Raw genomic sequence first — 27,985 nt, 5'->3', positions numbered from 1 at the left:
TTTCATCCACACCTGCTTTATATCATTATGTTGCATCATTATGTTGTGAGTCATGATGGTTTGACTCTATTCAAGTTAAAGTTTGGTGCAACAATTCCCAGCCACAGTTTGAAAGCACTTCTGGACTCTTTTGGAGACGGACAGTAACAAATTAGATTTCAATTTAAATCCAAATTTTTCTAGTATCTTTCGTGTTATCTTTGTTGGAACTCTAGAACTTTTACTCCACCACATTTGAAAGACAAATATTGTAATTTTAACTCCAGCATGTTTCTGTGAAGGCTCTCGTTATTTGTTACATTTAATTATAGCTTTGAAGCCAGCGGCTGTCATTCCTTTCCTTTTCTAAAATGCGATCTGTGTGTGATTTAAATTAGAGAAGAAAGAAAAAGCGACGCTTGTCCTTTTGTCGATTAAATCGTATTTCTATCAGCTTCATAGCATATTTTATGAGCTCTTTATTCAACAGGCACTATAAGCAAGCCAGTGTGTTCAGTAGGTTGTATCAGTCATCAGATTCTGTAAATTATCGGGGCAACAATACAACAATGAGTTGGAATTAAAATGAAAGTACTCCAGTACTTCGACTTCAGTGAAAGGTTGAATAACTAACTTGTATTGGAGTAATGTTTGACCCGGATTATTTACCTTCAGTCGGGTCATTGAGCAGCTCCTTTTCAATGAAGACTTCTTGAGTCGGCTCTGTCTCGTTTCTCTCTGCCTTGAGTGGACTCCACCTGTGGTATTTCAAATATTTGAACACGGTTTAGAGAAGCACACTCCTGTCTATACAAGCTGGCGGGTTTCCAACTGTAATTCAAATGGAAACTGCGAGCATTTGAGCACCAACCTCCAAAATCGTGCCGAATGTACATTAATGCGAGAAGACTTGTCGGCTAAAAGCCTGTAAATAAAGTGAGAAAATAAAAACGAGCATAAAGCCGAAGCTGCAAGCAGTTTTAAAGCGCAATTTTTAAATAATTTAGCTGCAGTAATCTAATCCAGAGTCCAGAGATTTCCTCTTTTATCTTCTAATGCTGATTTCAACAGCTGCCCCTCCGGGGATTTTCACCGCATTTCAGCATTATTGCCGCCAGTGTATGCTATAATGCACACTCAGTGCTTTATCTGGGCTGCATATTCAGCCCTCCAGTTCATCTCTCTGTCACCCGTGGTCCCTGCGTATCAATACAGCAGGTCGTTACTGTGAGACGGCGGAGCCCAAATGACACCGGAGCAATTTCTGCAAACCTATCCAGTCTTATGTATGACATGCGGCCATAATTTCACCGCCATAATTTCCCTAAACTGTGTCTGCCACGGGCACCATCCCAGCTACCCAGCACAATATGAAGCCTTCAGCTATACAACTGCAGCCAGGGGCCAATTTTAGCAAGAATGAAAGACGGATGTGACCCCCCCCCCCCCCCCCCCCCCCCACACACACACACACACACACACACACACACCCACAGCGAATACACAGTATTGAATTGATTCCTTCTTGCAAACTCTCCCGTTTTTTTCTGACAAGACTATTTTGAAACAGCATCATTAGCCGTCAGTTACTCGACGAAAAAGCGGGTTGGGCGACGACATCCCAAAACTTTTTTTGGCTTGTTTGTCATTGTATCCTTACTGTGCCACTCCTCAACTGCAGAAACTCAGAAAAAAGGTTGAAGGTTCAAAGTTTTCTTTGTTGTTGTTATCGCTCAGTGAGTGGAAGAGAGAAACTGTCTTCAGTGCTGCAGTGACAACGATAAAAACTGAATGCAAAGTTTGGTGAAGGTTGGGGGGGAGACAAAGGAGGGAACACGACAACCATCATCAGTGAGTTAGTTATTGATTGGATGGCCCAGTCAGTGATGTCACAGGGCGACCCGCAGTATCATCCAGAACGGCCACCACCTTCATCAAAAAAAGAGGAGGAGGCTCATCGTTCCTCGGGGCCTCTTCACCTCTTCACACGTAGCAGCAGTATGCCAAAATCTGTTCAAGGCCTCCGTGTTACGCGGCCGAACAGGCCATGCAAAGGAATTAGAATTTTATGTGGAAAAAAGGGACAAAATGAATTCAGCTGCTGTGGCCTGTGAACCGTGTGTCACCATTCAGGTTTGTTGAGTGAAATTAAGACTGAAGGAAGCATGAAGAGATGTTGGACCTGGCCTGAGAGTATTTACAGATCCTCTGTCATAAGGCTGCGGTTGCATCTCTGACTCCTCCTCAATGGGACAAACAACAGCACCATGCTGGTGTGATTTAGGTACAGGCTTAAAGGAATAATAAAAATAAACAGCAAAGAAGCAGCAATAAAGTATTCTACATGTAAGTGCACAAAACCAATAAGTGTGTTTGTGTGTCTGTGAATGTTTTCCAGGTCAAAATGTAAAAACAGTCACAGATTTTGTGTGTTTGAGCCGATTCTCAACGTAAAGCATGTGCATATTCCTTCAGTCTTCCCTTTAACTGCGTCAGTGGGAATAATCTCCAAGGTAATCCCCCAAACAGAACCGTGTTGTGTACAGTCTTTTCTGGTTCACGCTCGTACAACGGCACAACGTCACGGAAATGTGTTGGCAAATCCTCTTTTATTCATTATTATCAAAGCCGCTGGAACAACATCACCGCCATTACACGTCCTCACTGTAGTCATAATTACCTGAAGCGGCGTCGTCATCAATAAAGCCGCATCAGTGACAAAGTGTGCGTTCTCCAACAATGGCTCTCTGTGCGCCTCCGTTTCGTCCTCTTGCTGCAGGACGAGTCATCTGAATGTAGAAGCATCACAAATTAAAAAAAAAAAAGGAGGCGGGAGAGGGGGCGACACTACATTGACAGGTTGTAGCCTCGTTATTGTGGCTCACAAAGCTCCCCGTTGTTCAAACCTGACATCTGGTTTGTGCATGCTGCACCTGTGAGCTTGTTTGTTGTGTGTATAAATAGCTATAGGGGATAGCTGCCGGCTACGCAGCGGACAGGTGCTGGAAGGTGGTTGGGCGATGTTGTTGACTGAGGTACCCACCGTACCTGGCCCGCAGTCGTGTAGCCAGCAGCCTTCCCTAAGGCCTCCAACTCATTTCTGATTCACAAGATAACTTCTACGAAGACCCCACAACATCAAAAGCAGTAGTATTATTGATCTGATGCAGCCGGGGGAAGCCAGTCGGCTGCCAGAAATGCGACGGGCAGGAGGGGCTGAAGGTGACACGAGCTGATTCAGCTCACCAATCGCAACCCGGCGCCATTCCGCAGCGGTCCATTTAACACGGGCTGCCTCCGCGCTCATTCATACTGCAGACATGCACACAGCTCCGAGCCGCGAGCCCGACCTGCACAACGGGGACTAAAATTAGCATCACAAATGAGGATCATCTGGAGGCTGCGCTGTTTGGATTACTCAAATATGCATGAAAAGAAACAAATGAATGAAATCACAGCTTCTCGTTATGCACCGTGCGAGTTCTTGTTTATTTTAAGGCCTGATTAATATTTTTGTTTGAGAAGTCCATTACAAAAAGTAACACGTGTTCATCTCTCATCTGACGGTTTGACACCGCGTCTTTTGTGTACTTAATTTGGTTTTGCCCTCACGTTAACAATCAGGGAAATGCACTTCTCAGGACAGATCCCACGAGAGACGGAAGCGTTTTCCGATCCTAAATGTCTGCTTTCACAAGCACTTAGCTTGTGAGCTAAATGCTAACGTCAGCTGTTCAACACACCATCTTAGTTCAGGCTGATGAGAACATCAGCAGGTATTAAGTCAGGATGTCGACGTGATGAAGGCGTCAGAGGAAAAAGTTGTATTCATCCCCTTTATTGTCCTTAAAATTGAGTGTTATCCTTTGTTCTGTTTGGGTTTTATTGAGTTTAGCCGAGGAAACCTCTTCTGTTTGTCACACAATTTAAAGGAAGTGAAATCCAAATCCCATCTGTGACTGAGGCAGGAAATCAAATATAGCACCAACAAATTTAAAAACACCTCCAGAGCTGGTTTTTTCTCTGATGACAGCAATCGCTTTTACCAATGACCCATTTTCCTCATCCGGCTCCCCCCGGTGTGTTCGCACAACACGAGAAAAGAACACAACCGATGCAGATTTGCGACTCTGCTCTTCCGGAGTGATTTTTCACATCCTGAGCTGGGAGACCCAGCACCGACCTGAGACTGAAGACGTACGCTGAGGCTGACGTCTCAGAGGGCAGCGGCAGATCGCTGAGGATCAGACAGCTCCGCAAATCCACTTTCAGCACCCATCACAGATACTCACATGGCCCAGATCTATAAGTTAATGCACAACAAAGAAAACCTGAGAAGATTAAGAGCTGCAGCGAAGATGGACACTCACTTTTTCCTCTTCACAAAATACTTCCTTGTGCTCTGCCTCCGCTTTATAGCTTTACTTTCATTCGCTAAAAGATGCGTCCTCTGACTGTCCAACTGTCCTCTGAGTGTCCCTCGGTCATTAACCTGGTCTCTCAGCATTTGCACTTTACAAGCTGCAGCGAGGGACAACCTCACTGGCCCACATTTCTCCTGCCAGTCGACTTTTAAGCGGCCCCCTGCCTCGAGGCAGATATTCCCAGCGGCCGTGAGGTGAGCAGCTTGTGAAGAAAACCTGTATACAGTAATGACAAGGCTATTAAAAAAAAATTAAAATGTCGTCCAACTGCCAAGCATTTTCAGGTAAAACATTTTTTTTTAAGTGTTAACTGTTGGCATTCAAAGTTGTCGCCACGTGTTGGTAGATTGTTGGCTCCGTTCAATATAACGCAGGCGTACCAACGAAAACCTGCCACGTTAGCTTAGCTCATTAGCTCTGTGATAGCAGAAAGAAAATACTTCTCTACTTCTGTCCGTTGCAGGTACTCCGGGATAGTTAAAAAAAAAAAAAAAAAAAAACGAAATATTGTAAGAATATGTATACAATTACAAGAAACACCTCAGTTATAATATAGATGAATTTGAAAAAATTAAAATAAATGTAATATTAAGTACAAAGTGTGAGTGATTAAGTGCACTATATACTGATAAGTATATACGTGTATTAATGAGGCTAATGGTTTTTGCACTCTGAGCTGGTTGCGTTCTTATGTGTGATGTGTTTGTGTTGTGTTCACGATTAGCCGCTCACTTTGTCAGCAGGTTGTTGAACTTGTTAAGCCGTCACACTGAAGTGATGATTGTTTAAAAAAGAGTACCAGTGAACTGAGAGCTTGAATTTATTCTCAAAAGCGGCATGATTTCATATTAGCCACTCTTTTAATCAGCGCAACTGCTGGTTAATTGATTGTCCCTTTTTCTTTTATTAAACGGAATTCATTTTGATTTTGTCAAAAATGGTCACATCCACAGAGGCAGTTCTTTTTTTTTTTTTTTTTTTTTATTTACTCAACTCAAACATTCAGCTAATGATTTCTGCTAAAGTGTGTCCGTCACAGCAGAAGAGGAAAGAGGGCTCTGAGTGTGTTGTCGATAATTCATCATGGGTCCATACTCCACGTTCACAAGCCTGCGATCAGATTTACCAAAGTCATCAGTTCATCGTTGACAGATATGAACTCAGTTCGTTTGGCTTTCCTCTTCTTTCCCCAGTTGATAGTTTTTGTTTGTTTGTTTGTTTGTTTGTTTAATACTACTGAATCAGAGTAACTCAAGATTAGAGAGAGAGTAACTGAAGTCGGTCATTTTTTTACAGAGTGTAGCGGGAACATAAGCGGCATCATGCAAGTTGGAAAATTAGCATAAGAAATGTGCTGGAAATGAATACAACTTTACGGGAGATTTGTACATGAAATCAGAATCTTAACAGGCCTGGAAAGAGACAGAAGCATCAAACGTAAGACATTAGCATTACTAAGAAACTATCATCTATATTTGATGTGCAAATGTCCAGAGCAGATTATTTCTGTAGTTAGAGGCCGAACAGCCACGTTAGCTTCTCCACATTTGCTCCTGAAACATCAACCACGTTGTGTATTTACAGAGCTCTGCGAGAAAGAATACCGAGCAAGCTCACCTCAGGGGGGTAACATGAAAGAAGTGACACACTTCATGCCCCCAGGAACCCCCCCACCCCCCCACCCCGCCCTGACAGAACTGGGGTCCCTAAGCCATAAGCCTCGGACTTGATGCGCATCCACTGACTCAAGTGGTGGAAATGCATCAGCACACAACAGCGATGACGCACAAGCTTCAGTCAAAAAACATTGCAGAACCTTAATCGCACGCACAAACACACAACCACCCCCCCACGCTGCCAGTGTCTGCAAACTTTCACTTCATCAAACCTCTCTGGGTCATTACCTCCCTCTCTCGGACAGCGGCTGGAAAAGACAAGTAACTCCAAGAGCGATTAGTCTGTCGTGCAGTTCCTGTAAAGACGGATCCGTGCGGTGGTAATGTGTCTGTGTGTGTGTGTGTGTGTGTTGATGGACGTGGCGCCACAGTTATGTTTACATGTATTTAAAGTCACAGCTGGTGTTTGTGTGCGTGACTGCGAGCTCGTTTGTCCCTGCGGCAGTTATTGTTGCAAATTCAGTGTCAATTGATGAGCTCCCCGAGGTGAATGGATCTCCGGGGGGGGGGGGGAGTGTAGTTGGAACGTGGACCCCAGAGCTGTTTATTTCTCCCCACTCATCACCAGAAGCACAGAAAGCAGTAATAAAGAGAAAGAAGGAGGAGGGAGAACAAAGGAAAGGAAATAACAGGGACGATGAGGAGGAGGAGAAGAGTGAGGATTTTTAATTTGTTCGGCTGAGAGCCATCTTTGAATCTCATTTAACACAAATCAGTTTTTCTCTTTAATCTCTTTTCCATGAGGACGGAGCTTTAGAAGCGGCAGCCCACTGTGACGTCACCCGTCCGTTTGTGGACTATTTTCTTCACCCTGCCAATTTGTAATTCAGCCGTTGACGACTTGGGTTTTATTAAAATTATGTTAATTGAGGTGATAAATCAACTGAGAAGCTGGGACATTTTCCTATCGATTTCAATGTAACCTGACTTCTTCTCATGTCCTGGTGGTCATTAGATATAATATAGGGTTAAGGCATTTCAGCCCCGGGCTCGACATCCATTTTTTGAGGAAGAATATAGAATTTCCTGAAAACACTACTCTGAAATTCCCAGATTGATGATCGTCAGTGTTTCACCTGGCGGACTAAAAGCGTCGGAGACAGTCCATCTTTAAGATTTGACCCAGCTGATGGTGACAGCTGTAATTTCTCTGTTTAAATGAGATGCAGGTCTCATTGAATCGGACATTAATATCAATTCATGCTGTCAGGGAGGCTGACAGGTGGGGCAAACTCAGGGGAGGATGAAGGTGGTTGGATGGAGGCGGCCATTTTTCTTTGCTTTTGATGGTGATTTAAAAAGGACATTTCTCTTCAATATAAAGATCATTGTGTTATTATATGATCTGCATTAATGTGGGCTTTTCCTGCCTGAGCGACGGAGGGAGGGAGCTCTGAGGAGCTGTGCTGGTGCGACCGGTCATTTGCATCCCGGCGCTTGATGCTTCTCCCCATTCGTCATCTCTAATGGGGCGAAGCCCTTTCAGAGACCTGGCAGGCGAGAAACGCCTCCCTCCCCTCAGACAGGCTGTGCCCTCACTCAGTCCTCCACCCTTCACGGATCTCTCTGAAGCACGGCCTTGTGGGAAATCTGTGCTGACGATGGTGTATTTGTGCAAAAATTGTGTTCCGTTCGTCGGACATGGACTCTGTCAGCACTTATGAAACTTAGTAAAATGTCCTTAGTGTCTATTCTCTTGACCTTTTAGTTTAATCAGGTAAACACACAGTGATGAAGACGCACAAAATCCAACAAAATCGCACACATCTCTTAAAAAAAAAAAAAGAGTGTGAAAAGAGCCCACAATTAATCAGAATTTCCTGAATTACTTACCAAGAGTTTAGTTTTGGAAAGGGAATAATATGTAAAATAAATTTCTTTGCTTGATAAATTACTTCAACGATTATTCATTCATCAAAATGGCCACATGATTTCTATGAAGATGAAGAGATTCCTTTAGATCAAGACGAATAAATAAAAAACGCTCCACGTGACTTTCACTTTATTGGACATCTTGAAGCTGCTATTTGATTATTCAATAGCTGTCAACTAATCAAAGTTAGAAATGATTTAATCCGACCACTTAACTCCTGAATGCACTGACAGCACGCGCTGTGATCAGCTTCGTGTTGACGGGGAGGTAATCCTAAATAGAGGGAAAATTTAAACTATCCTTTTTTAACGTACGAAATCTAAAAATGTTCATTATGCGGTGAAATGGCCCCTGTGAGTGTTATAATATTATTCACCATACTGCACTGTTTTTATTACTCACGCTTTAATGTTTCAACATTTTACTGCTGGGGCTTCACGAGGTGGAATGGATTTTTAGAAACTTAATGCACCGTTGCATTTAATCAAGAACGCTCCATATTTTACAAGCTTGTTTTTAAAGTACCTAACTCTAGTTTGAGAGCAAATATAGACCCTCACAGATGTAGCAGAGTTCATCGCAGAGTGAGGCGAGGTTAAGTATCGTCTGCTTAGATCGTGGTTAGTGAAACACGGCTTCAGTGCAAGAGACTATAGCAGAAAATAGATGTTTCCTGCTGAGAAAAATCAAAGTGAATTTTCGTGTGGAAATATTCGTCACGGGGGAGCGTTGGCAGAGTGGTGTTTGCGCAGGCGTGGGATTTCCGGCGTTGGTCCCATGTGAGAGGCCGCGGCTTTGAATCGCTTTCATCGCACCGCTAACCTTAAAATAGCAGCGTGCACGATCTCCGGTGGTCGCTGGTTATAACCCGCAGCGTCTACCAGCAGCTGTGATCTGTGGAAGCATGTCAAACAAATACACTCCATTCATCTCAAAGAAATTCACGATATTTGTGAACAACATGCCGCACGGCTTTACTATAAATACATTCATCTGCAACACCAGACCGCAGATGAATATTGACCAGATGGGTGAGATGGAGGATTTAAAAGACAATGGAAAGAACAGAGATCCGAAGAAGGAGAGGACAGTGAGGTGAGGTGAGCAGATAGATGACGCAGGAGAGGACGGTTTGTGGAGGTGAAGCCGATGCGAGGAAATCAGCAGAGGAAGAAAAAGGTGGTGATGCAGTGAGAGATCCAACGGAGTGACGTGTTCGTGGGATTGCAAAGAGAAGTAACACAGTCATCGAGAAAAGCTGCAGTTTTCCTGTGAACAAACTGTGTGTGTGTGTGTGTCCAAGCGGTTTGCTGTGTCACACTAGTTTGTACCTTCCTTGCTTACGTTGTTGTCAACCCCAAATCTGAGCTACTGAAGAAAACCAAACAAACAGAACGCAAAAAAGGACCCAACTGTGTGTCATTAGAAGAAACTGAAGCTCAGTTCTTTAAAATTTTTCCGAACTTAAGCTACTTAAAACTTGAAATAACTCTTGCCTGCTGTTCAACCCCGAGTTTGATCTACACTGAAAAGAACAACCTGTTTCATTTAGCGCTCATCATCATTCATTTAAGGGGAGATCATCATTCACCTGGAGGTTGATTTAGTGTCCAATCGAGCCATAAAGGCGCTCCACCTATGAGTCATTTTGCATCTGCTATCGAAACGGGAATGGGACTGAAGCTCCGTTGTGTCACTCGCTGCTTCAGCAGGAAGAAAGCATCCTGTCAGCACAGCGGGAACACGGTAAAGATGAATTTTTTTTGTCTGTAGCCACACAGTGAAGCATTATCTTGGTTTTTAGTCGCCCTCCCTCTCATCTACTCCTCTCTTGCTGATGTTTTACCTCCAAGTGTGGCTCTTTTGGGGAGAAGCCAGTAAAAACCAAAAACTCCAACCTGCAAAGGTGACTCTGGGGGGGGGGAAGACAGCGGACTCCGGACAGCTGGAGGGGGGAAGAGGACGGACAAGGAGACTAATGGGGAGAGGGGAGATAGTGAAAGTCCCAGCTCTCTCTCTCTCCAGGCGGGGAACAAGGAGAGGTCTTGATCTTGACCGTCAGCTGTCTGATAGTTTTCCAGCAAAGCAGGAGTGATTGGACGCACACACACACCACCACCACACATACACACAGCTCAGACAGAAAGATTTTCATCGTCATAAAGCCATAAAAATGCGAGTGACCTAGTTTTACAGTAAGGTCGGAAACCGTAACAAGAGCAGGTATGCAAGTTAAAAAAGATGCAATTTAAAAGGCAGAATTATTAATCAATAGGTGAAATAGTAATGAATAAAAGGAAATAAAAAAAAAGTTTCACCTTCCTGTGAAAACACGAATTAAAAAACAACTTTAGTTCGATTTTGTAAGGTAGCGTCTCCTGGTTGTTGAAATTCTTGCAGGACTAAAAGGAAAAGTGAATTATCTGGAGGTGGATGGAGATAAAACAGCAGAACGTGAAGCGTTTGATTCCCATTTGAAAGGCGTCATCACAACGACTGGACAACCTTACCTTCGTTATTTCAACCTGGCTCTGAGGAGTATCAGAGCTTAAATATTCATTTAAATCCATTTGTTACTGCGTCACAGCAACGACGGTCAGCAGTGCCTCGTTATTGTGTGATGGACCAAAATCTAGTACGACTGAATACACCGTAAAGTCGCACCAAAGCGCTGTGCAGCGGGGTCAAGTAGATATAATACCGTCCAAGGAGCATTATGACAGAATGCAAACTTGTGCTGGAAAGCTGTACGACAACATTGTAAAAACAAACTGCAGCCGTTACAGATTTTATGAAACAGCGCCAAGGTTTAACCCTTTAAAACAGGCAGGAGCGCCCACGTATCGCACTCAATTATTTTTCAATGCCGGCAAAATTGCAACCACATAAAAGAGAGCAATAATTTTTGCATCTTTTTGCATATAAAACCAAAGGAGGTAGACGCTGTGAACAAAACAAATCAACATAGTCCAGAAAAATATGAGTGCAATTAAAAAAAATAAACTAAAATTCCTCTGCACTTTCAAGCAGTTTATTATTTATTCATTTAACACAAGTCTTCGCATATTATTAAAATTTGGGATATGAGGGATGAAAAGTAAAATTAAAATGCTCAAAAAAAACCAAAAACTAACTCTCTCCAAAAGGCAGAACGGCCAACCAACAAACTGCAATTTAGGGGCATAGCTGTCATTTTACAAGCTCTTAGATTCGTCAGGTAGCAGTCCAGTACTTAACTTCGAGTTCTTTTGGCCCCTGCTGGTTCAAAAAGAATTTAGCAGCTTTGGAGTTTGGTTCCTCTTTCCACTGAAAGACGGCAGTGAGGGGGCGGTCGTGCCGGAGTGACCCCCCCCAGGCTTCACCCGCCCACACCCTGTCACTTTTCATTAATGCCCGTGGAGGTGTGTGTGCGAACGCTGCCATGCATCACGACCGCCATGAGCTACCGTTTCAAATTAGAGAGAAGTCAACGTGACTGACAGCTCCGGGAGCAGGTCATTAGACGGCTGCAAGCTGCAAGAGAAGAAAGGACAGCGACAGAGCAGTACAGCCAAAAGGGGATATATTAAAGAGAAGGACGTATAAGGGAACAGGACTCAAGTGGATTTTTATATATATATATATATTTATTTTTATTTTTTTTTCTGCTGAAAAGGCAAAAGTCTGAGACAGATGTTTGAACCCTCTTAAGGGTTTACACATAAATCACGCCTTTACAGCTGCATTCCTCCGCGAAGGCTGATTTCTCACTTCAAGCCGATTTATTTGTGTGTAACATTCACTTTGGTTTTAGTTTAAAACATATTTAAAGGAAACACGTGACAGGTTTTATTGTAAATATAATACCCGTTTTAAATCGAGGACCAGAATGTGTCCTGCCCCTTATGAACAAAAAACTGTTTACTATTTGTGTGACGTTGGATTTCAACACCTGCTCGTTCCAGTTAATTTGGTCTGTAGACTCATGGATGAATTCAGATGCTTTACTTTTCTACGTTCTCCTCATTTCTAAATGTAAATACACTTATTTGTTATTTATTATTATTGACCATTTAACCTTTTATTTTCAATTTAATATCTTTTTCATTCACTGTTATGCTGCAATACTGCGATTTTCCCAACTGGGGGACAAGTTAGGGAATTTGAATTTAATTTATCTGTCCATTCTCATCTTCCATCTTTGCTAGTGACGTCTGGAGTCACGTCTCCACATCAGACGCTCCCATTGGCTCCAGTGGGTGATGAGTTTATTGAGCTGAGTAAAGACGGAGAGTCGGACAATCAGATATTTAGAGCATTGGAGGCTTTGGAGCAGATTTTCTTCATTCCTGCTTCAAAGAATGAGCAGAACTCCGGATCAGATAATGACAGAGACTTCAAATCAGCTCGTGAGAGGAACTTTCATTGTTAAAGTTTTTTTTTTTTTCTTTATTATGGTTTGCGGTAAAAGAAGAAAATATTGTCTGTTTTTTCTTTGTTCTTTTTTTTTTTTTAAGCTATCATTCCCTTATAGCGTGATCATGTGAACCAACTCGTTTTCTTTTTTCTTTTGAAGCATTGACTCGCACGCCACTGCAGCATAAACGTAAAATAAAAACACAGAACAAAAAGATGAGAAGAGAACGGAAGCAGCAGAGAAATACTGAGGACGGTGTGAAGACGTTCAGCGTGTGTTTTCATCTTTTCAACAACTTAGAATACCGTTAATCTTTCACAGTTCAATCTCACTGATGCTTGTCGTTGCTCAGCAGTAGTACCGCCCGCTCACACAGAGTCTTTGAGTCTGACGGCTCGGCAGAGAAATAACTGTAAAACTGGGCATCACTGATAAACCCGACCAGTGATGGAATAACCCCGTTGCTTTTTTCAGTAACGAGTAATCTATTTCCTTTCCCATCTTTATAACGCCGTTACCGTTGCTGCCAAAAAAAATTAAGCTGCTTTTTTAATCTTCTTCTTTGGTTAGTGGGCACGAGACAATCCCATAAATGACGCCGATTGGCTAACACAATAGCTACTTTCCGCAGTAACTAGTTACTTTTAATGTAACTTCCCAAACAAAGAGCTTTCCGTTGTCTCCAAGATGTTTCCAGATAATTTCAGTTTGCGGTCGTTTCTTCTTCAGTTGCCCACGTCGGGCTCTCCGTTCTCAGCGGGCAGGAGTCAGCTTCACTCATCTCAGAGGACTAACAAGCACAGTTGGTTCATTTTTCTGGTGTTTTCATTCTTTTTTGTGATTTAAAAAAAAAAAAAAGAAAGAAGCTAATTTAAACCATTTTTTAATTGTATTTCTTCACAAAAATTTCATGATCACAGATGGGCTTTGTTTTGTTTTGTTTTTATAAAGACTTTAAAGGTCTCCTGTGGAGCGACTGATCAGGAGATGAGCTACAAAGGAATCAAAAAATGGTTTTGAAAATGTTTTATTTACGAAATAACACTTAATTGTTGAATTGTTATTGAATTAGAATGAATGATTGTGTTATATGAAAAGTTCTTCGTGCTAACACGGATGGGTTAGTCTTTCCAGAGTTAATCTCAAACTCGCAAGTTACTGAACTTGGTTGCAGTGGACAAGATGACAAGACATTAACTAGAAATGTTTAATTGTGCATAAACAATTTGTTTGGCGACATCTCCAGCTTTTGCGGTGGTGGAGCTGCTCAAAGTGCCGAAAACAGACGCTCAGGTTTGCTGTGAAGCAGAAAACACCCGCAGAGTTGAATGCAGCTCCGAAAACCAGCTGGTGATAGAAACACACCTTTAAACAAAAAGCTTGAAGCGATGTTTTGGTTTCCACTCCCCCGCATTTTAGATTGTCTCACTTCCATTTCTGACTTCTTCATAACATCCATTTTCCTTTCCAGTCCATCCATCCATTTCGTCCATGTCACTGAACTCAACCACGGCCCTCTTTCTGTCTTATGAGCTTTTGTTACACTCTCAGTTGTATTAAGACTTGAGCCAATATCTTTGATTTACTGGCTCCCAGCTTGTAATTTATTTCCCAATCACCCGGATTCTGCCTTCAGCTTTACTGCCTGTTGTTTCATCTTCAACACGCCGGCCAGGCCCAGTGTGTCGAGGTAAATCACATTCAGCGAAACTTTCTTTTTCAGGAAGTTCATTCTCGACATTAGTTTGTTTTTGTTGTTTTTTTTTTACAGATTTTAAAGATGGTAGTGGCGAATTTATTAGTTTTGGAAAAGAAAAAAGTTCAGTTGGAGCCAAAACTCGAGACTTAAACTGACAACTAAATGGGTATTATTGCATGTTGAGGACACACTCGCACGCACTGATTTGGCTTCTGCTGAATAAATTAAAACTAGCTGGCTGCCGAGTGGGACATCAGTAATATTTTATTGTCAGCCTCGACATATATAAATGGGAAATTTGGACTTTTGATGGCATTTGTTCTATTGTGACACTATTCTATGCACACATTTGTGATGGTATAACGATTTTGATAGCCGCAGCCATCACTCCAGACTAACTTTTTTAATGTTTGGGTTGGCCCTTCGGACCAACTCAAAGTGTTTGCACTGCAGATGGGCAAAAACCTCACTGCTGAGGGAGCCCTCGTGCTCCTCCCAGGCGTAACAATGGCCATCTTTGTTACCCAGGTTGAAGCAAGTAACGTTGTGCATCTGTAGTTTAGTTTTACAGTCCATCGTGCTTGCTTTTGTCTTTGGGGCACAGAAGAATGCATTGAAGGTCTGCTGTCCACACTGAGAGTTTTTCACTGGATTCCTGTTTATCCTTAGCTTTTACAGCTTGAGCTTGAGCCTTTAATTTCGTGTGAGTAGCAAGGGTGTCCTGATCTATATTTCCCACCTTGGCGCCGATACATGCATCAAAATGCCTAAGTCAAAGAGACGACTAAGGCAGACCGTGATTTTAGACTCCTTATAGGCTGAGGACATAGGCAATAAGGCAGGGTGATGCAGCAGTGGTAGGAGAGTAAAGTTAGGCAGATATCACAATTTGGCCAATTATGCTATTAGGCTAACAACACGCGGAAACGGTTTTTCCAAGCCGCTTCTGAATGCATCACAAGCAGGCGGAGCTAAGGCAGCAAACAAAAAGTGCTGTTGGCCGTTTGGCACTTAATAATCTGGCTACTCACCCTGTAGATCAGAGGTGTCCAAATCCGGGCCTGGAGGTGCCAAATTCAAATGAGTGACTCCTGATCAGACTTCAGCAGAGCTTGATGACGAGCTGATCTTCTGAATCAGGTGTGTTGGAGCAGGACGGTGGACGCCTCTGCTGTAGATGTTCATTCTGTTTCTGTTTCAGTTTGGCAGCTTTACATTTTGTCTTTTGTCTTTAGATTTTGATAGTATATCAGAGACACAGCTTCATATAAAATTCAGTCATTTTTCTTCTGGAAAAAAATGCACAACAGATATGAATACAAGAGAAAACTTATGGGTTAGAGTTGTGTTTTGGCCCAGCACATATGTTTTGCCCTGGAAACACCAGCATGCGTTAAATATTGAAGGCATCACTCTGTTTATTTTTTTTTTCTGGTGTATAGGTCAGGTTACAGCAGAAAAAAAAAAAAAAGAAGAAAGAACGAACCATGGCAAAATTGCCCCCCCCCCCCCATGTGTAAGCGCTGTGTCTAATATTTGTGCGACCCCTTCATGTCGCACAGGGGTCTTTGCACAAACAGCCGGAACACAACATTTGTGTTCTGCAGCTCGAGATCAGTCGGCTGTGGCGCTTTTTAGGACAGCAGCCTTCACAGTCACGCTTTTCTTTTTTCAAGCCGCTTGAGATCAGTGTTTTGACATTTTTGGAAATTGTCATCAAATGCTATGAAGTGCAGTATGCAAATGAGCGTGACCCGGCGGTGACCACTGCCAACGCCAGGCGTGTAACTAACAAACGCAGTCAGCCTGTTATGTGTTCTCTCACGCTGCGAATACAAATGCAGAACTTTGATATTCCGCTGATGGACCGAGTGCAAAATGGCTCTGATGATGAAAGCTCTCCCTCTCTTTCTGATTCATCCCCCTCTCAAAGCAAGCCATTTACAACTTATTTGATCAAACCTTGTAAAATATGCATAATGTATCTACATATTTCTACATTGAAAAAAAGAAGACGAAGAAAAACGCTGCAGATTTGTTAAATTACAGTTTCAGGGATAATGTCCGCGCGCTGGACCGAATTCTGTCGCGGTTTTAATCCAATCGTCTCGATCAAATACAATTTTCAAACACGACCCGGAGCAATCTGAATGTGTTGTTGGGTTACAGTGCTGTAACATTAATCTCTGAAATCATTTTCTCAACTGAATTTCACTGTTCCCAATGTGGAGGGATGCTGTCAGGACGGAAAACCTCGGAAAACTGTTCCAAAGCCAGCTCCAGAATCATTTATCAAATTCAGAAAAATAACAGTCCACTCCTCTTCATTTCCGTCTTTCTGAGTTACATCAAAGTCTCCACTCTCCCAACCTCGTCTGCGTTCCTGTGCATCTGCACGGTTTGTTTTCTCTTGCATGAACTCTTCTTACACTGTATCCCACCGAAGTAAGAGCTCGTCTTCTGTCAGACCCCCCGTTACTTTCCCTTGAAACATGGAAAGTACATCAGAGGGAAAGTTTTAAGGGCTGAAAAGCTTCATCACGGATAAGTATCTGCCTGCAGTGTGTTTGTGTGTGTTTGGGTTGAGGCACCGCTGCACAGAGGTACAGCAGACACGGTCAGAGAGGGACTGACGGAAATGCAGAGTGACAGTTTCACTTTTACTGGAGGATTTGGTTGAAGTCTTGTACATTTTTTTTTTTTTTTTTTTAACTGCACAAAAAAAAAGTTTTACTTCCTTTTGGCAGATAGGAAAATGAAAAAAAAAAAAAAAAGAGAGATGTATGACTGGAGGTCAGAGGATCGTTCCTTTTGAAACATGCTCCTTTGGGACCAGAGCAGCCATAACTGTAAGATCCAGTTATCTCTGACAGGTAGATATTTCAGTCCGCCACGCTCCACAGTCCACGCTGGCATTTAGTGCTCCTTCCTCCACTTAAATACTTTCCTATCTGCGGTGCTGAAGGATTACAACCAGGATTACTTGAATCATTTTCAACTCATAAAACTCAAGTTTTGAATGAGAAACAAAAAAGAAATCCACGCTAGAAAAGCACTGGTCCCTTTAATACCAGAGGAAATAGCTCTAAAAATCAGAATATATTCCACTGTCAGAGTTCATCGATGTGAGTGATGTGATCAGTTCAGGAATTTCAGAAAAAGCATTTAACTTACAAAATCTGACACCAAGATGCATTAAAACTTCTTTTTTTTGTGAGCATTGATGATTGATTTCCAGTGAAAAGTTATTTAAACTTAACTCGAGCAAAATATATTAAGTCCCCTATTAAAAAAAAATCAATAATAATCTATGGATGTATAGAGTCCCAGTGGGGTCAATATTACATAATTAAACACTAATGAAATGTTTAATTATTCTTATTTTCATGATTAAAGTCTTTTTACTTCATTCATGCCATTTTTTTCAATCGCACTGCTCTTATTTCATGTCGGGTTTTAGTGCCTCATATCAGCTTTCATCAGGGCAGAGTATTAATTATTGATAAATATGATTAGAAACCTGATTGCGTGGATCCATGTTCAAGAAATTGTTTTCCAGCAGAAATTCTCCTGGGAAATCAAATCTCTCTAATCTCTGACCACAAAAATGTTTTTTTTCTTTTAAACTTCAGAGAGAAAGTAGGCAACGCATTTAAGGCGGCATTCACGTTATATTGAAGTTAACGTAATTATATGTTTGTCATAAATCATGCTGTGATAAGAACAGGAAAAGAATATATTTTGGCACCAGAAAGTAAAGTGGCAAAGTCAGCGTTAGAGGTAATGATGGGATAGATTCAATGCTCGGTAAAGATAGTAATTTATGAAAATATCACACTGAAAATGACATTTATGGTGGGTTGTTTTTTTTTTTTTTCCAACTGTTTTCTTGCTCAGTCAGATAAATGTACATGACTCATCTTGATAAAAACAGCTGCACTTTCCAGTGTTGAGGCAAAAGAAGACGTCCGGCTGCCACCGTGAGTTGTCAAATGATGTCAAATCTTTCCGGTCGAAGACGTAACCCCCTCCTCGTCCTTTCTTCCCTCCCCATGTGACACGAGAACAGCTTCAGTGCATAAAAGTCCCAGAAAGTCCTGAAGGGCTCTGAGCGAGTGTTATTAATCTGCACAGAGGGATGCTTAATTGACCTTCTCCGTCTTTCCTCTCTGTTGTTAAGTATCATCTGACTGCTGCAGAATCTGAGCTCGACAGCGTTGGCACAAAGTGCTCCTCCACTCCGAGCCAACCTTTGGATTTATCTGAATCACTCATGACTAAATATTGATCCAGGTAATCATTCTTTGCTTAAAGTATGTCGGCGTCTTTGTGCGAGCGCGGCCTGCCGTGTATTGTGTGTAGCAGGGCCGTGCGGCGCGTTGAATTATGGCCTCATTCCGCTCCGGCTGCAGAGTGTCTGGAGTTATGGCTGCCAGTGTCAAAACTTGCAAGGTCGAAGCTTGAGCCGCTGCCAGGAAGTCGTCAAGGCTGAGTGGTCAGGAACGACTGCTGGAAGCCAACACGGCGTCGCGATCCAGAGGAGCTTATCACAACCTCGTAAGTCTCCCTCCGTACGGTGCGGCCCAGGACGAGGCTCCGGTTGTGTTTAACCCCTCGAAGCAAACTCAAACTCATCAGCCGTGTTTACCTGCCGACTTCAGAAGGTCAGCTCAGCACACAGCCCCAGAGACGACGACGTTCAAATATCCACATCGACTTTTTACGGTTCTGCTGTAAAATTGGAAAGTTCACAGCAAAGCTTAGCGTTACGCTCAGCGTTCCACACAAACCTTTACAAAATAAACACACACACTAAAACATAACACCGAGATTTTGCTGCCCAGAAGACAGATGTGACTGGATGCCCTTAGTAACATTCATTCATCCTTCTTCTACCGCTTATCCATTTCCCCGTCTCAGGGGGTGCTGGAGCCAATCCCAGCTCTCACTGGGCGAGGGGCGGGGTCACCCTGGACAGGTCGCCAGTCCATCACGGGGCCAACACACAGAGACAGACAGAGACCAACAACCACTCACACTCTACAGACAATTTAGAGTCAGCAGTTAACCCAAACGTGACGTCTTTGGACGGAGGGAGGAAACCCACGCAAACACACGGTATCTGTGGCCCTTTGCTCCATGCCCTCCTCTCTCTCTCTCTCTCTCTCTATCACTACGAGTATGATAAATGCAAAGCAAGCCAGAAAAAACTAAATAAATGAATAAACAGCATTTGCGTTTGGTTTGTATGACTTATTCTGAGTATATGAATGAAAACATGTATTTGCTGTAACTTGTGGGCCATTGCGTGTATCGGAATGAGGAATAAGGTGCATTTTGGGGAAAAGGCTGCGCTTATTCAGCACTGAGGCATGATGGGAGCACTGCTCGGGCAACTTTTCTTCATTACTGACTCAGGCATTGTTCTTTGCAACTCCGCCGGAGAGTTTTTGCATCTGTGACAACAGACATCGTCCCCACAGGGTCCCTGAGTTATGAGGCAGTTTCAGATCCTTATAAGAAGAAGCTGTAAAAGACATCTACGCTTTTATTCACACTTAAGCCGCTCAGACGGAGGAGCCATCCCTCTAACTCACCAAGGCCTCTATGCAAATTGTTTCTGATGTTAAAGTAGAAGCTTCAAAAATGTATTTCGAAAAGAAAAAAAAAAAAAAATGCAAGTAAATAGCCTCCTCCGACAGCAACTGCAGTCGGTCTCCGTCAGTCTCACAAGACCAATCAACCACAGATACCAAAGTGGACTGCTCAGCTCTCTGATGTAATTTCAGGGCTCAGGATGAAAACCTCCCTGTTTGCTTCCCTCACTTCAGCCTCTCTCAGCGTGAACGTGGATCTCTTCCAGCTGAGCTACTTAGATGTTGCCCAGAAGCCTTTTTTTTTTTTTTTTTTAATTCATTCATGTCTTGCAAAAGGATGCAGAAAAAAAAATAAAAACAAAAACAGTCTGTTCTTACATTGCCCGCCCCTTCAGACGTCACAGCGGCCGTGTCATGAATCGTCCATCGTGCGGTGACACGAAATTTATCGAATGCGGTGCAGACGATTTTACACGATACTGCTGGAGAGGATTAGCTTTTTTTTTTTTTTATTTCTACTTCAACAGAAGAAAGTCAAATACGTCTTTGTCACATAAAATTTCACAGCCTATTATAACAATTACATTGGTAAAAGTTTAGGTGCATTGTGGGTAATGTAGTCAGATTAGCTGTCTGCTTTCTTTCCATCATGTGTTAGTATTTCTTATACTAAGAGCTTTGCTCTGTTGTATTGATGAGCCCACCTTTATGAAACACATATGTTAGTACACAGAGGCCGAGTTAAAAAACACAGATCCCTCATTACTTTTTACCTCTATGATATATATATTTTTTGAAGATTCAATCTGCTGTGAAACGTGGTGATATTGTCGGGAGGTGTGAAGGTAATTTAGTCCTGAAGCAGCGAGATGCAAATGTAAAGACGCTGTATGAGCTCCAGAGGGGATTACTGCAGTGTTGACCACTTCACACCCGATGCCAAATGTTTTATTCATCTGTTGGATAAAATGTGGTGCCTTACACCGCGTCCCCTTTCATCATTCATATATTTGATCTCGCTTCGCCAGGTGAATTTCAGATGAGGAGTCACGCTGGCACATTATGGAGTGTTTTAACAGATGAGATGGATGTGCCATCATTTTTGTCCTTGGCCTTCGTGGGGCCAGATGAATGACTTGGAGGCACGTGTGTGTATTATCGATAGCGTTAACAATGGAAACTGATATGGCATGTAATGAGCTCAGATTCTTCAGACTGCATTAATAATGTTCAGGGTGAATCCTCAGAATTCATTCATCTGTCAGATGATGGAGAAAAAGCACAACGTCAGCGGTGACACGCAAATGGTCACTTTTTAAAAGTATTCATTAGGATAAGTTGGGCTTTATTTATTTCTCCCGCGTATGGGAAAGTAAAAAACAAATCCAAGCTTGACCCCCACGCAGGAGGGTTAAATTTCGTATTTTGTTTTGCTGAAAAAGCAGCGTCAGTGTCGCTTTGCTCTCAATCTAATGCACCTCAGCTTTTCGATCGTGACAATGAGAAGTTTCCCTGATAAGGCCATACATCACCAGTCGCTGAGGAAGCTAATTAGGGAAGGTTGTCTATCAACTTAATGTGCGTCTCACTTCAGTACGATCTATTTCGAGGGGCTTTAAATTTCCCCGTGCCTTTCTTGCATTGACAGATGAGCCGTGTGTGTGTGTGTCGTGGATGTAATCAAACGCAGCCTGATGTAAGAGGAGCTCCTCATGAAGAGCAGTCATCAACAGACACACGTAGTTTTTGACAAAAGGTGACAAGTCGTATTCCTCCAATCAGAGAACCCCAAAAACCTCAGCAAGAAGACAGAAACACGTATTCACCTCCTGCCACGGCGATTAAAGAATAAATAAATAATTTTTTTTTATGAATTCATTATACAAATAGGTTTCACTGAGGTGGAGCAGTTCTTATAACTGTCCCCAAATTACACAGCCAGATCAAAACGGACCACCCAGCAGCGTTTCAACAGATTTACGCCAAACAGGAAACTTCTGCAGCTAATTATGTGGCTTGGAGCAACAGATGCAACAATAACTGCTCATTTTAATGCATGAAAGAATTCGCACACATAATTAAGGGGAACTCTTTTGTTAGCTTTTGTGTTCCTCATAATGCGTTTTCCCGTTCTGCTCATTTTAAGTGATCAAATAGAGACATTGCGACTAATTAGCAAAAACGGTGCTCAATATATGCTCTTTGATAAATACGACTAACAAAACAATTTGTATTATAATATTTGCCTCATGCCTATAGTCATGACAGCAGACGAGTTACAACTGATCAGCCTCTACTGTGCCGAGAAGCCGTATTGATGACTTCACACTAAAACTTTGTCACTATCTGAGCAAGTAATTGAAAGATCTACAGGTTCATGTTTTCTGCTGCTCTTTCGCTGGCTCCTAATTGGCTTTTTAATTATGGTTAACATTTTGAATAAAGCCCCATCAGGTCGATGGGAGGTAAAAAAAAAAAACAGAACAAAACAAACGTGGTTGGCGGAGACCTCGGGATCACATTACAGGCATTTCTTCACAGACAAAGGTTCAATTGTTTGTGACGTTTGTTGTGAGTTAATTGTTCATCAGCGGTTTAACAAGAAGGTCACATTTGATCACCACATCCTCATTATGGTCCTTACTGACATCCATTTATCTGAAGCACCAAACTGAACCCGCCCCTCACATATGAATGTACATGAAATGACATTACATTGGATGTAATGATGCCAATGAGGGAAACGGACCATTGAGGATGCTCCTTCTTGTCCCTTTACTCACTGAAGAATTTCAAATTTATCCTCTGACAAAAAACTAAATGAAACAGCTGTTGTCTTGTTTTATAGAAGCATTTATAAAGAGGTGTACGTCATCACCAACCTCGGGGACGAATAACGACTTGTTTCCTGTGACCACTTCAGAATAAAAGTGCCCCCAGCATTTGAAGTATTTCAATCTATTGCAAAATGATGACTATAAAGAATAATCCATGAAAATACGAAGGATTAGAGCTTTATATATGCATTTTAAGTTACAGGTAAAGTTTAAATAATGCACCTTTAACAAATAAAAAGGACTGGGAGTGAGAACCTTTTACCTCAGGATTATTATTATTGTTGTTATTTTACCTCCATTTAACTTTGGTAGAATTAACCTTGTTGATGTGGGAGCCTCAAGGAAGACGGCAGTCCAGACAGCAACAGATTAAACACGGAGACGGATTAAAACTGCAATGACGACTGATAATAATGTTCTCAGGGGTATTTTTACTTTTCTCCATTAAAATGAAAGAAAAAAAAAAAAAAAACTACTTGACTTGAATCACCTGTTTGGTTGCGATGTATACGTACATGATCTTAAATCTGAACTATATCCAAGCATTATCGCAACACAACCGCTTCCATGTAGGATTATATGTGGACTGAAGTCGCTCCACAGCTGGATGGCACTGACCTGCAGAAGGTGCAGACTTCGGGACTCTGAACAGGCAGGGCCCTCCGTGGAGGGGAATCAGGCTGGGAGCAGAGAATAGGTGAGGTCAGGATCAGGAGGCTGGTCAGTTTTTTCCGAGGCAGAGTCAGGGGAGACGGGAACGGTCGGTAACGGCCGGGTCTCACACGAGGGCTGAAAAAGGTCTGCCAAAGAATTAGTAAGCGAGGAGGAAACTGATTGGTGATCAGGAGCAGCTGAGAAGAACAGTCTGGCTCTGATGGCAGTCCTGAAACAGCAGGAGACTGAAGCAGTTTATTGACGACTACGTTTGGTTATTACAACAGATCAGTGGATTCATTTCTCAGGCATCAGATAGATGTTATGATTCTTCCTCCTGCGTCGACAGCATGTCAGATTAACACCGTCATCAAGAGCCTCAGTTGACAGTGGTTTAAAAAATAAAAATCAAAAAGACCTTCATCTATCCAACCAGAACAAAAATTCTGCCTTTAATTCTAAACAAATATCTGAGGGAGGGAATGCTCGACTATCTTGTCCACTAAAATAGAAGACAAGCTTCACATTCTTCAGCTCTGTTTACCTGCCTGGGAGAGAAAAATATTTCTTAAGCGTATAAAAGCTGAACCGGGTTGCTCTCTGTGCAAATGCATTGACGTCTTTGAATTACTGTATTAATCAGAGAACAGCAGTGGATTCGATCTGCGCTTGTAAAAACGGTAAGGTGGCGATAATTCAATTCAGGGAAATAACATTAGAGAGAGAGCGAGAAAGAAAGACGCGATGCGAATCGAGGAAAGAAGGAAATAAAGGGAAGGAAGGGCGGAGGAGTGTGAAAGGGAGCACGAAGGAAAGGATGGAAACACGGCAGCAGCAGACTCCACAACGAAACCGAAGAAAGGTGGAAGGAATGAAGGAAATAAACGAAATCTGAGCGTTTCACATTACTACGTTTAGTAATAAACGCAGCCATAAAAAGATGGGCTCCCCGTGAAGACTGTATTAACCTCTGAACATTGGAATTGGCTTCTCAGTTGGAGGCTCATTGGCGTGAACCGAGTCGTACGGCACGCGGATGCCGGAGCTGAGGTGAAAAGGTGACCGGAATAAACATTTTCCTCTCCTCCGAAAGGAGAAAGGTTTATGAAACCTACCGTTGTTTTCCGTCTCGTCAGACGCTTTTAATTTCTTCAGCGTACGAATGTAACCAGCTTGCAGTTACTTTTCCGTCGTGACAAAATGCTACCCATCACTCTCAGCATTGTCCTCTTGAAGGTGCTGAAAGGCCTTCACAGTGTGTGTGACTTTATCTCCTGCTGATTAAAGGTTGGAGTTGCCACTCCGGGTCGTGAGTCAGGAAAAGAAAATGACTGAGTGAGCGCTGGGAGACGGTACAGAAACAAAATAAATCAATAAATTGAAAACACAGCCTTTTTGTTTATTTATTTTTTCACTCGTTACGGGCTGGAACTCTCTGTCTTCTTCGCTCATACTTTTAAGATGGCTGAGAGCAGAAATGTAGGTGGTGTCATGAAATGTCAGGCGAGCGGGGAGAGGGAGGGGAGCACAGCTCGCTTTTCTTACTGCTGCCTTTTTCCCTCTTTTAGACTCCGTCACTGTTAAAGTAACGAGCACTAAAATGTTTTCGTTTTCGTCCCCCTCCTTTTGATTTTATCAGGATGTTTGGGAAAGTCCGGTGTATTAACGTTGCCGTGTGTTTCGTGTCTCCTCAGGTGGAATCTGTATAGCTCAGTCGCTGAAGATCCCTCATGACCACAAACCCTCTGACTTCGATAAAATCATCCGCCTGCTGCTGGACACTCGGTACGCCAGGGCGGTCATCCTGTTTGCGTCTGATGAAGACATCAGGTAAGGGAGCACGCTTTCATCAAACGCCTCTGACTTTAAGTTTTAGCTCACCTGTGAGGGAAACATACAGAATAATGAAAAGGTTAAAGGTTCTCTTCTCTTTTACCTGCATTTCCTGTTTTCACAAAAATCCTCACACGCAACAATTCAGCAAGTCAGAAATGATTCGGTTGTGGGCGAGCTTTACTCACTGAAAACGGAGGGCTTTATGTGACTGTTGGGTTATTTCACCAATTTAACGGAGATACAGTCCAACTCCAAGGGAAGAAAATTACACTTAATATTGGCCTAATAATGCAGATTTGGAATTATTTGGATTTAGTTTCTTTGCTTTAAGAAGGTTAAAGGGGTTAGTGAAAGCATTACCTGTTGACTTACCACTTGAGAGATGCTGCAAGTTTGACGCTCAAAAGGTATATTAAAAATCTATTTTTACTATAGACAGAAGATAATCCTTCACAAATTATAGATCTGGGTCTAATTGAGTTCAAATGTGAGCTGTTGAATCCACCGCTGAGTTAAAATAGGGATATTTAACTTGGGGTAAATAACCATGTTGGGGCATTTTAACAGGAGTCAATGGGAATTGGGTCGTTTGTACCACCATCTGTGAAACCACAGTTTTGGGAACTTCAGTGTTTGAAGCCAGCTGCTATCTTGTTGATGTTGTGTAAACCCAGTGACATCGAGTGTAGCTGCGACAGACACGCGGTAAGGCGCAGAATGTGACTCAGTGATGACGTACGTTTGCACGCAGGGGGATCCTGAACGCCAGTAAGCGAGCTGACCAGGTCGGCCATTTCCTCTGGATCGGCTCCGACAGCTGGGGGGCCAAAAACAGTCCCATCCACCAGCTGGAGCACGCCGCAGTCGGAGCTGTCACCATTCTGCCGAAGAGAGCCACCATCAGCGGTAAGTGCCTCTACAATGCCTTCATTTCGGGATGCTCAGTCACCTGTGTGAACGATGTTATCTCTGGACCGCGAGCCTCGCACATTATCTGCTTTCCCGATTGAGCAGGAAAAGTCAGTCGTCGGTGAAAACATAGGACCCCTTCAATGACGACTACACACGATTGTTGTCGTGGCCGTATCTGCTGTGCTTCTATATCTCAGTCATTCCCGAAGATATCTCTGATTCAGTCATCGGGCATCATCTGTCCACATTGGAAGTCTGTTAACTGACCGACGTATCTTTGAGTGTATTTACAAACGGCAGAGGATAACGAACTGCACCGGTGTGTCTGAAAGAAGCTGTAGTTTTTATCTTCTTCACCCATGAAGAGATCAAACCGACGGCAAGTGTAACAAAGACAGTTCTTTTGAGTATTCATGGTAAACTAGCTGCTCGCTGCTCCGGTGAAAGACACACTAACGTCCTCACACCACTTTATCGATCATAACATTTTGGTTTATCAGTGTACTTTCTGTTTCGACTCATCCACGTTGAGAATATCTAGTTTTCAAGCGTCTGCAGCTTTGTAAAACCTCTGCAAAGTAAATTTATCGTCTGCAGATCTCCGGTGTGGTGCATAAAGCATCGCTCCAGAAAACGGCATCGATCAAAGACGAAAGAGGCAAATTAAATTCTTTCCTGCATTAAAAAACTGCTAAAACACCACAAGCTGCGAGGAGGGATTCTCCACGCCGAGGTCATCGGCTGAGACACAATCCAACGCTGAACATCTGTACAACGTCACTTACACGAAGTGAGCCATTGAGGAGCTGGCAGGTGGATTTAGTCGTCTTTCCCACCGCTTCGTGCTAAGCTAAGCTAACCAGATGCTCGTCCTATCGATCTTCTCCCACAACGCTGAACCAGGCAGATTAATTCGTTTCAGGGAGTCTCTGACAGTTTTTTGAGGCAGCTCTGACATGAAGACCCAAAACGCTGATCAGGGGAAAGTTAACTTTCAGTGAGGGAGGCTGGCAGAAGCAGCCACCCCCCCCCCCCTTTCATGCTGATGGCAGCCTTTGGATTAAGATGCCTCGGTGTTACAGTTAGATCATGACTAAGACACTGACACGGATTTAAAACTGTATTTGTTGTGCTAGTTTGAAAATTTTGCCTTCAAATAAAACATGAGTCCTTTGTTCTTTTTCAGTGATAACACAAATTCTACAGTGAAAAGCTTAATGGGAAGCAGCCAAATCTGATTTTCCTTTCCAAAATCTAAATCCTCCTGCACACAAAAGCCTCTGTAATCACATCGCCAGCGTTGTGGGCGCAGCATCAATCTCTGACCTTTTTCTTCTCCTTGAAAAAACATTTTAACTTGAAGAACACCGGCCCAGACTAAGATGACTGGCTGTCTGGATCATTGGCTGGTGCCCTAATAGTCGTCGTCCCTTTCGATGTTCTCTTGCGTTCCATCTTTTTTGTCAAATAATTTATGGAAATGGAGGTTTTCTGGGCATATAGGCAATAGGAGAATACCGGGGCGTGACGGGCAGTCTGGATAACTCAGGTATTGAGGCAGGAGATTCATTATCATCAGACGGTCTGTTGCAGAGGTGGGGGGGTGGTGTCATGGTCAGATTAATACTGCAGGGCCTTTATTAATTGCTCATTCCTTCATGAGTTTTTTTGCTTCTATTGTATTTAAGTATACCGCCCAGACCCATAAGTCGTGTGCCAGTTTGATTAAATACAAACTGTGACTGTGCACCTTATCGGTACCAGACAGATAAAGGAGAGATATTAGAAATACACAGAAATACACGAATGCTGGAGTTCCCGGTGATTCCCCCCACTGGTTTATCGCCGCATCATTGATGTGGTAAGCACAGTTTGATGCGTTAAAAAGGGGCTGAGCGCTCCTCTCTACTTTTATTTAAACCACAAAAATCTTTCCACTTGCTTGCGTGTCCAAAGAACATTTCATTTGTTTCTTTCCTCATTAAATATTTGCTGACATTTCTTTATCATCATCACAGAACAGATTTCTTTTCTCGCTCGCCGTTCAGGGCATGTTGGTGTGCTACCACTAAATATTCCACAAATATAAAAGTAGAATTCGT

At 42.7% G+C, this 27,985-nt stretch overlaps 1 protein-coding gene across 1 annotated transcript in view; it reads left to right on the top strand.

The window, feature by feature from the left end:
- grm7 (glutamate metabotropic receptor 7) overlaps positions 1–27,985 on the top strand; it is a 205,661-nt gene that overhangs the window by 84,047 nt on the left and 93,629 nt on the right. The window contains exons 3-4 of the mRNA XM_029501966.1: positions 24,830–24,965; positions 25,723–25,877. Of these exons, the coding sequence (XP_029357826.1) occupies positions 24,830–24,965; positions 25,723–25,877 (291 nt within the window). The remainder of the gene's footprint in view (positions 1–24,829; positions 24,966–25,722; positions 25,878–27,985) is intronic.

This window comes from Echeneis naucrates, chromosome 5 (genome assembly GCF_900963305.1).
Source record: "Echeneis naucrates chromosome 5, fEcheNa1.1, whole genome shotgun sequence".
NCBI classification, from domain to species: Eukaryota; Metazoa; Chordata; class Actinopteri; order Carangiformes; family Echeneidae; genus Echeneis; species Echeneis naucrates.
This window is presented reverse-complemented; position numbering and strand designations above follow the sequence as displayed.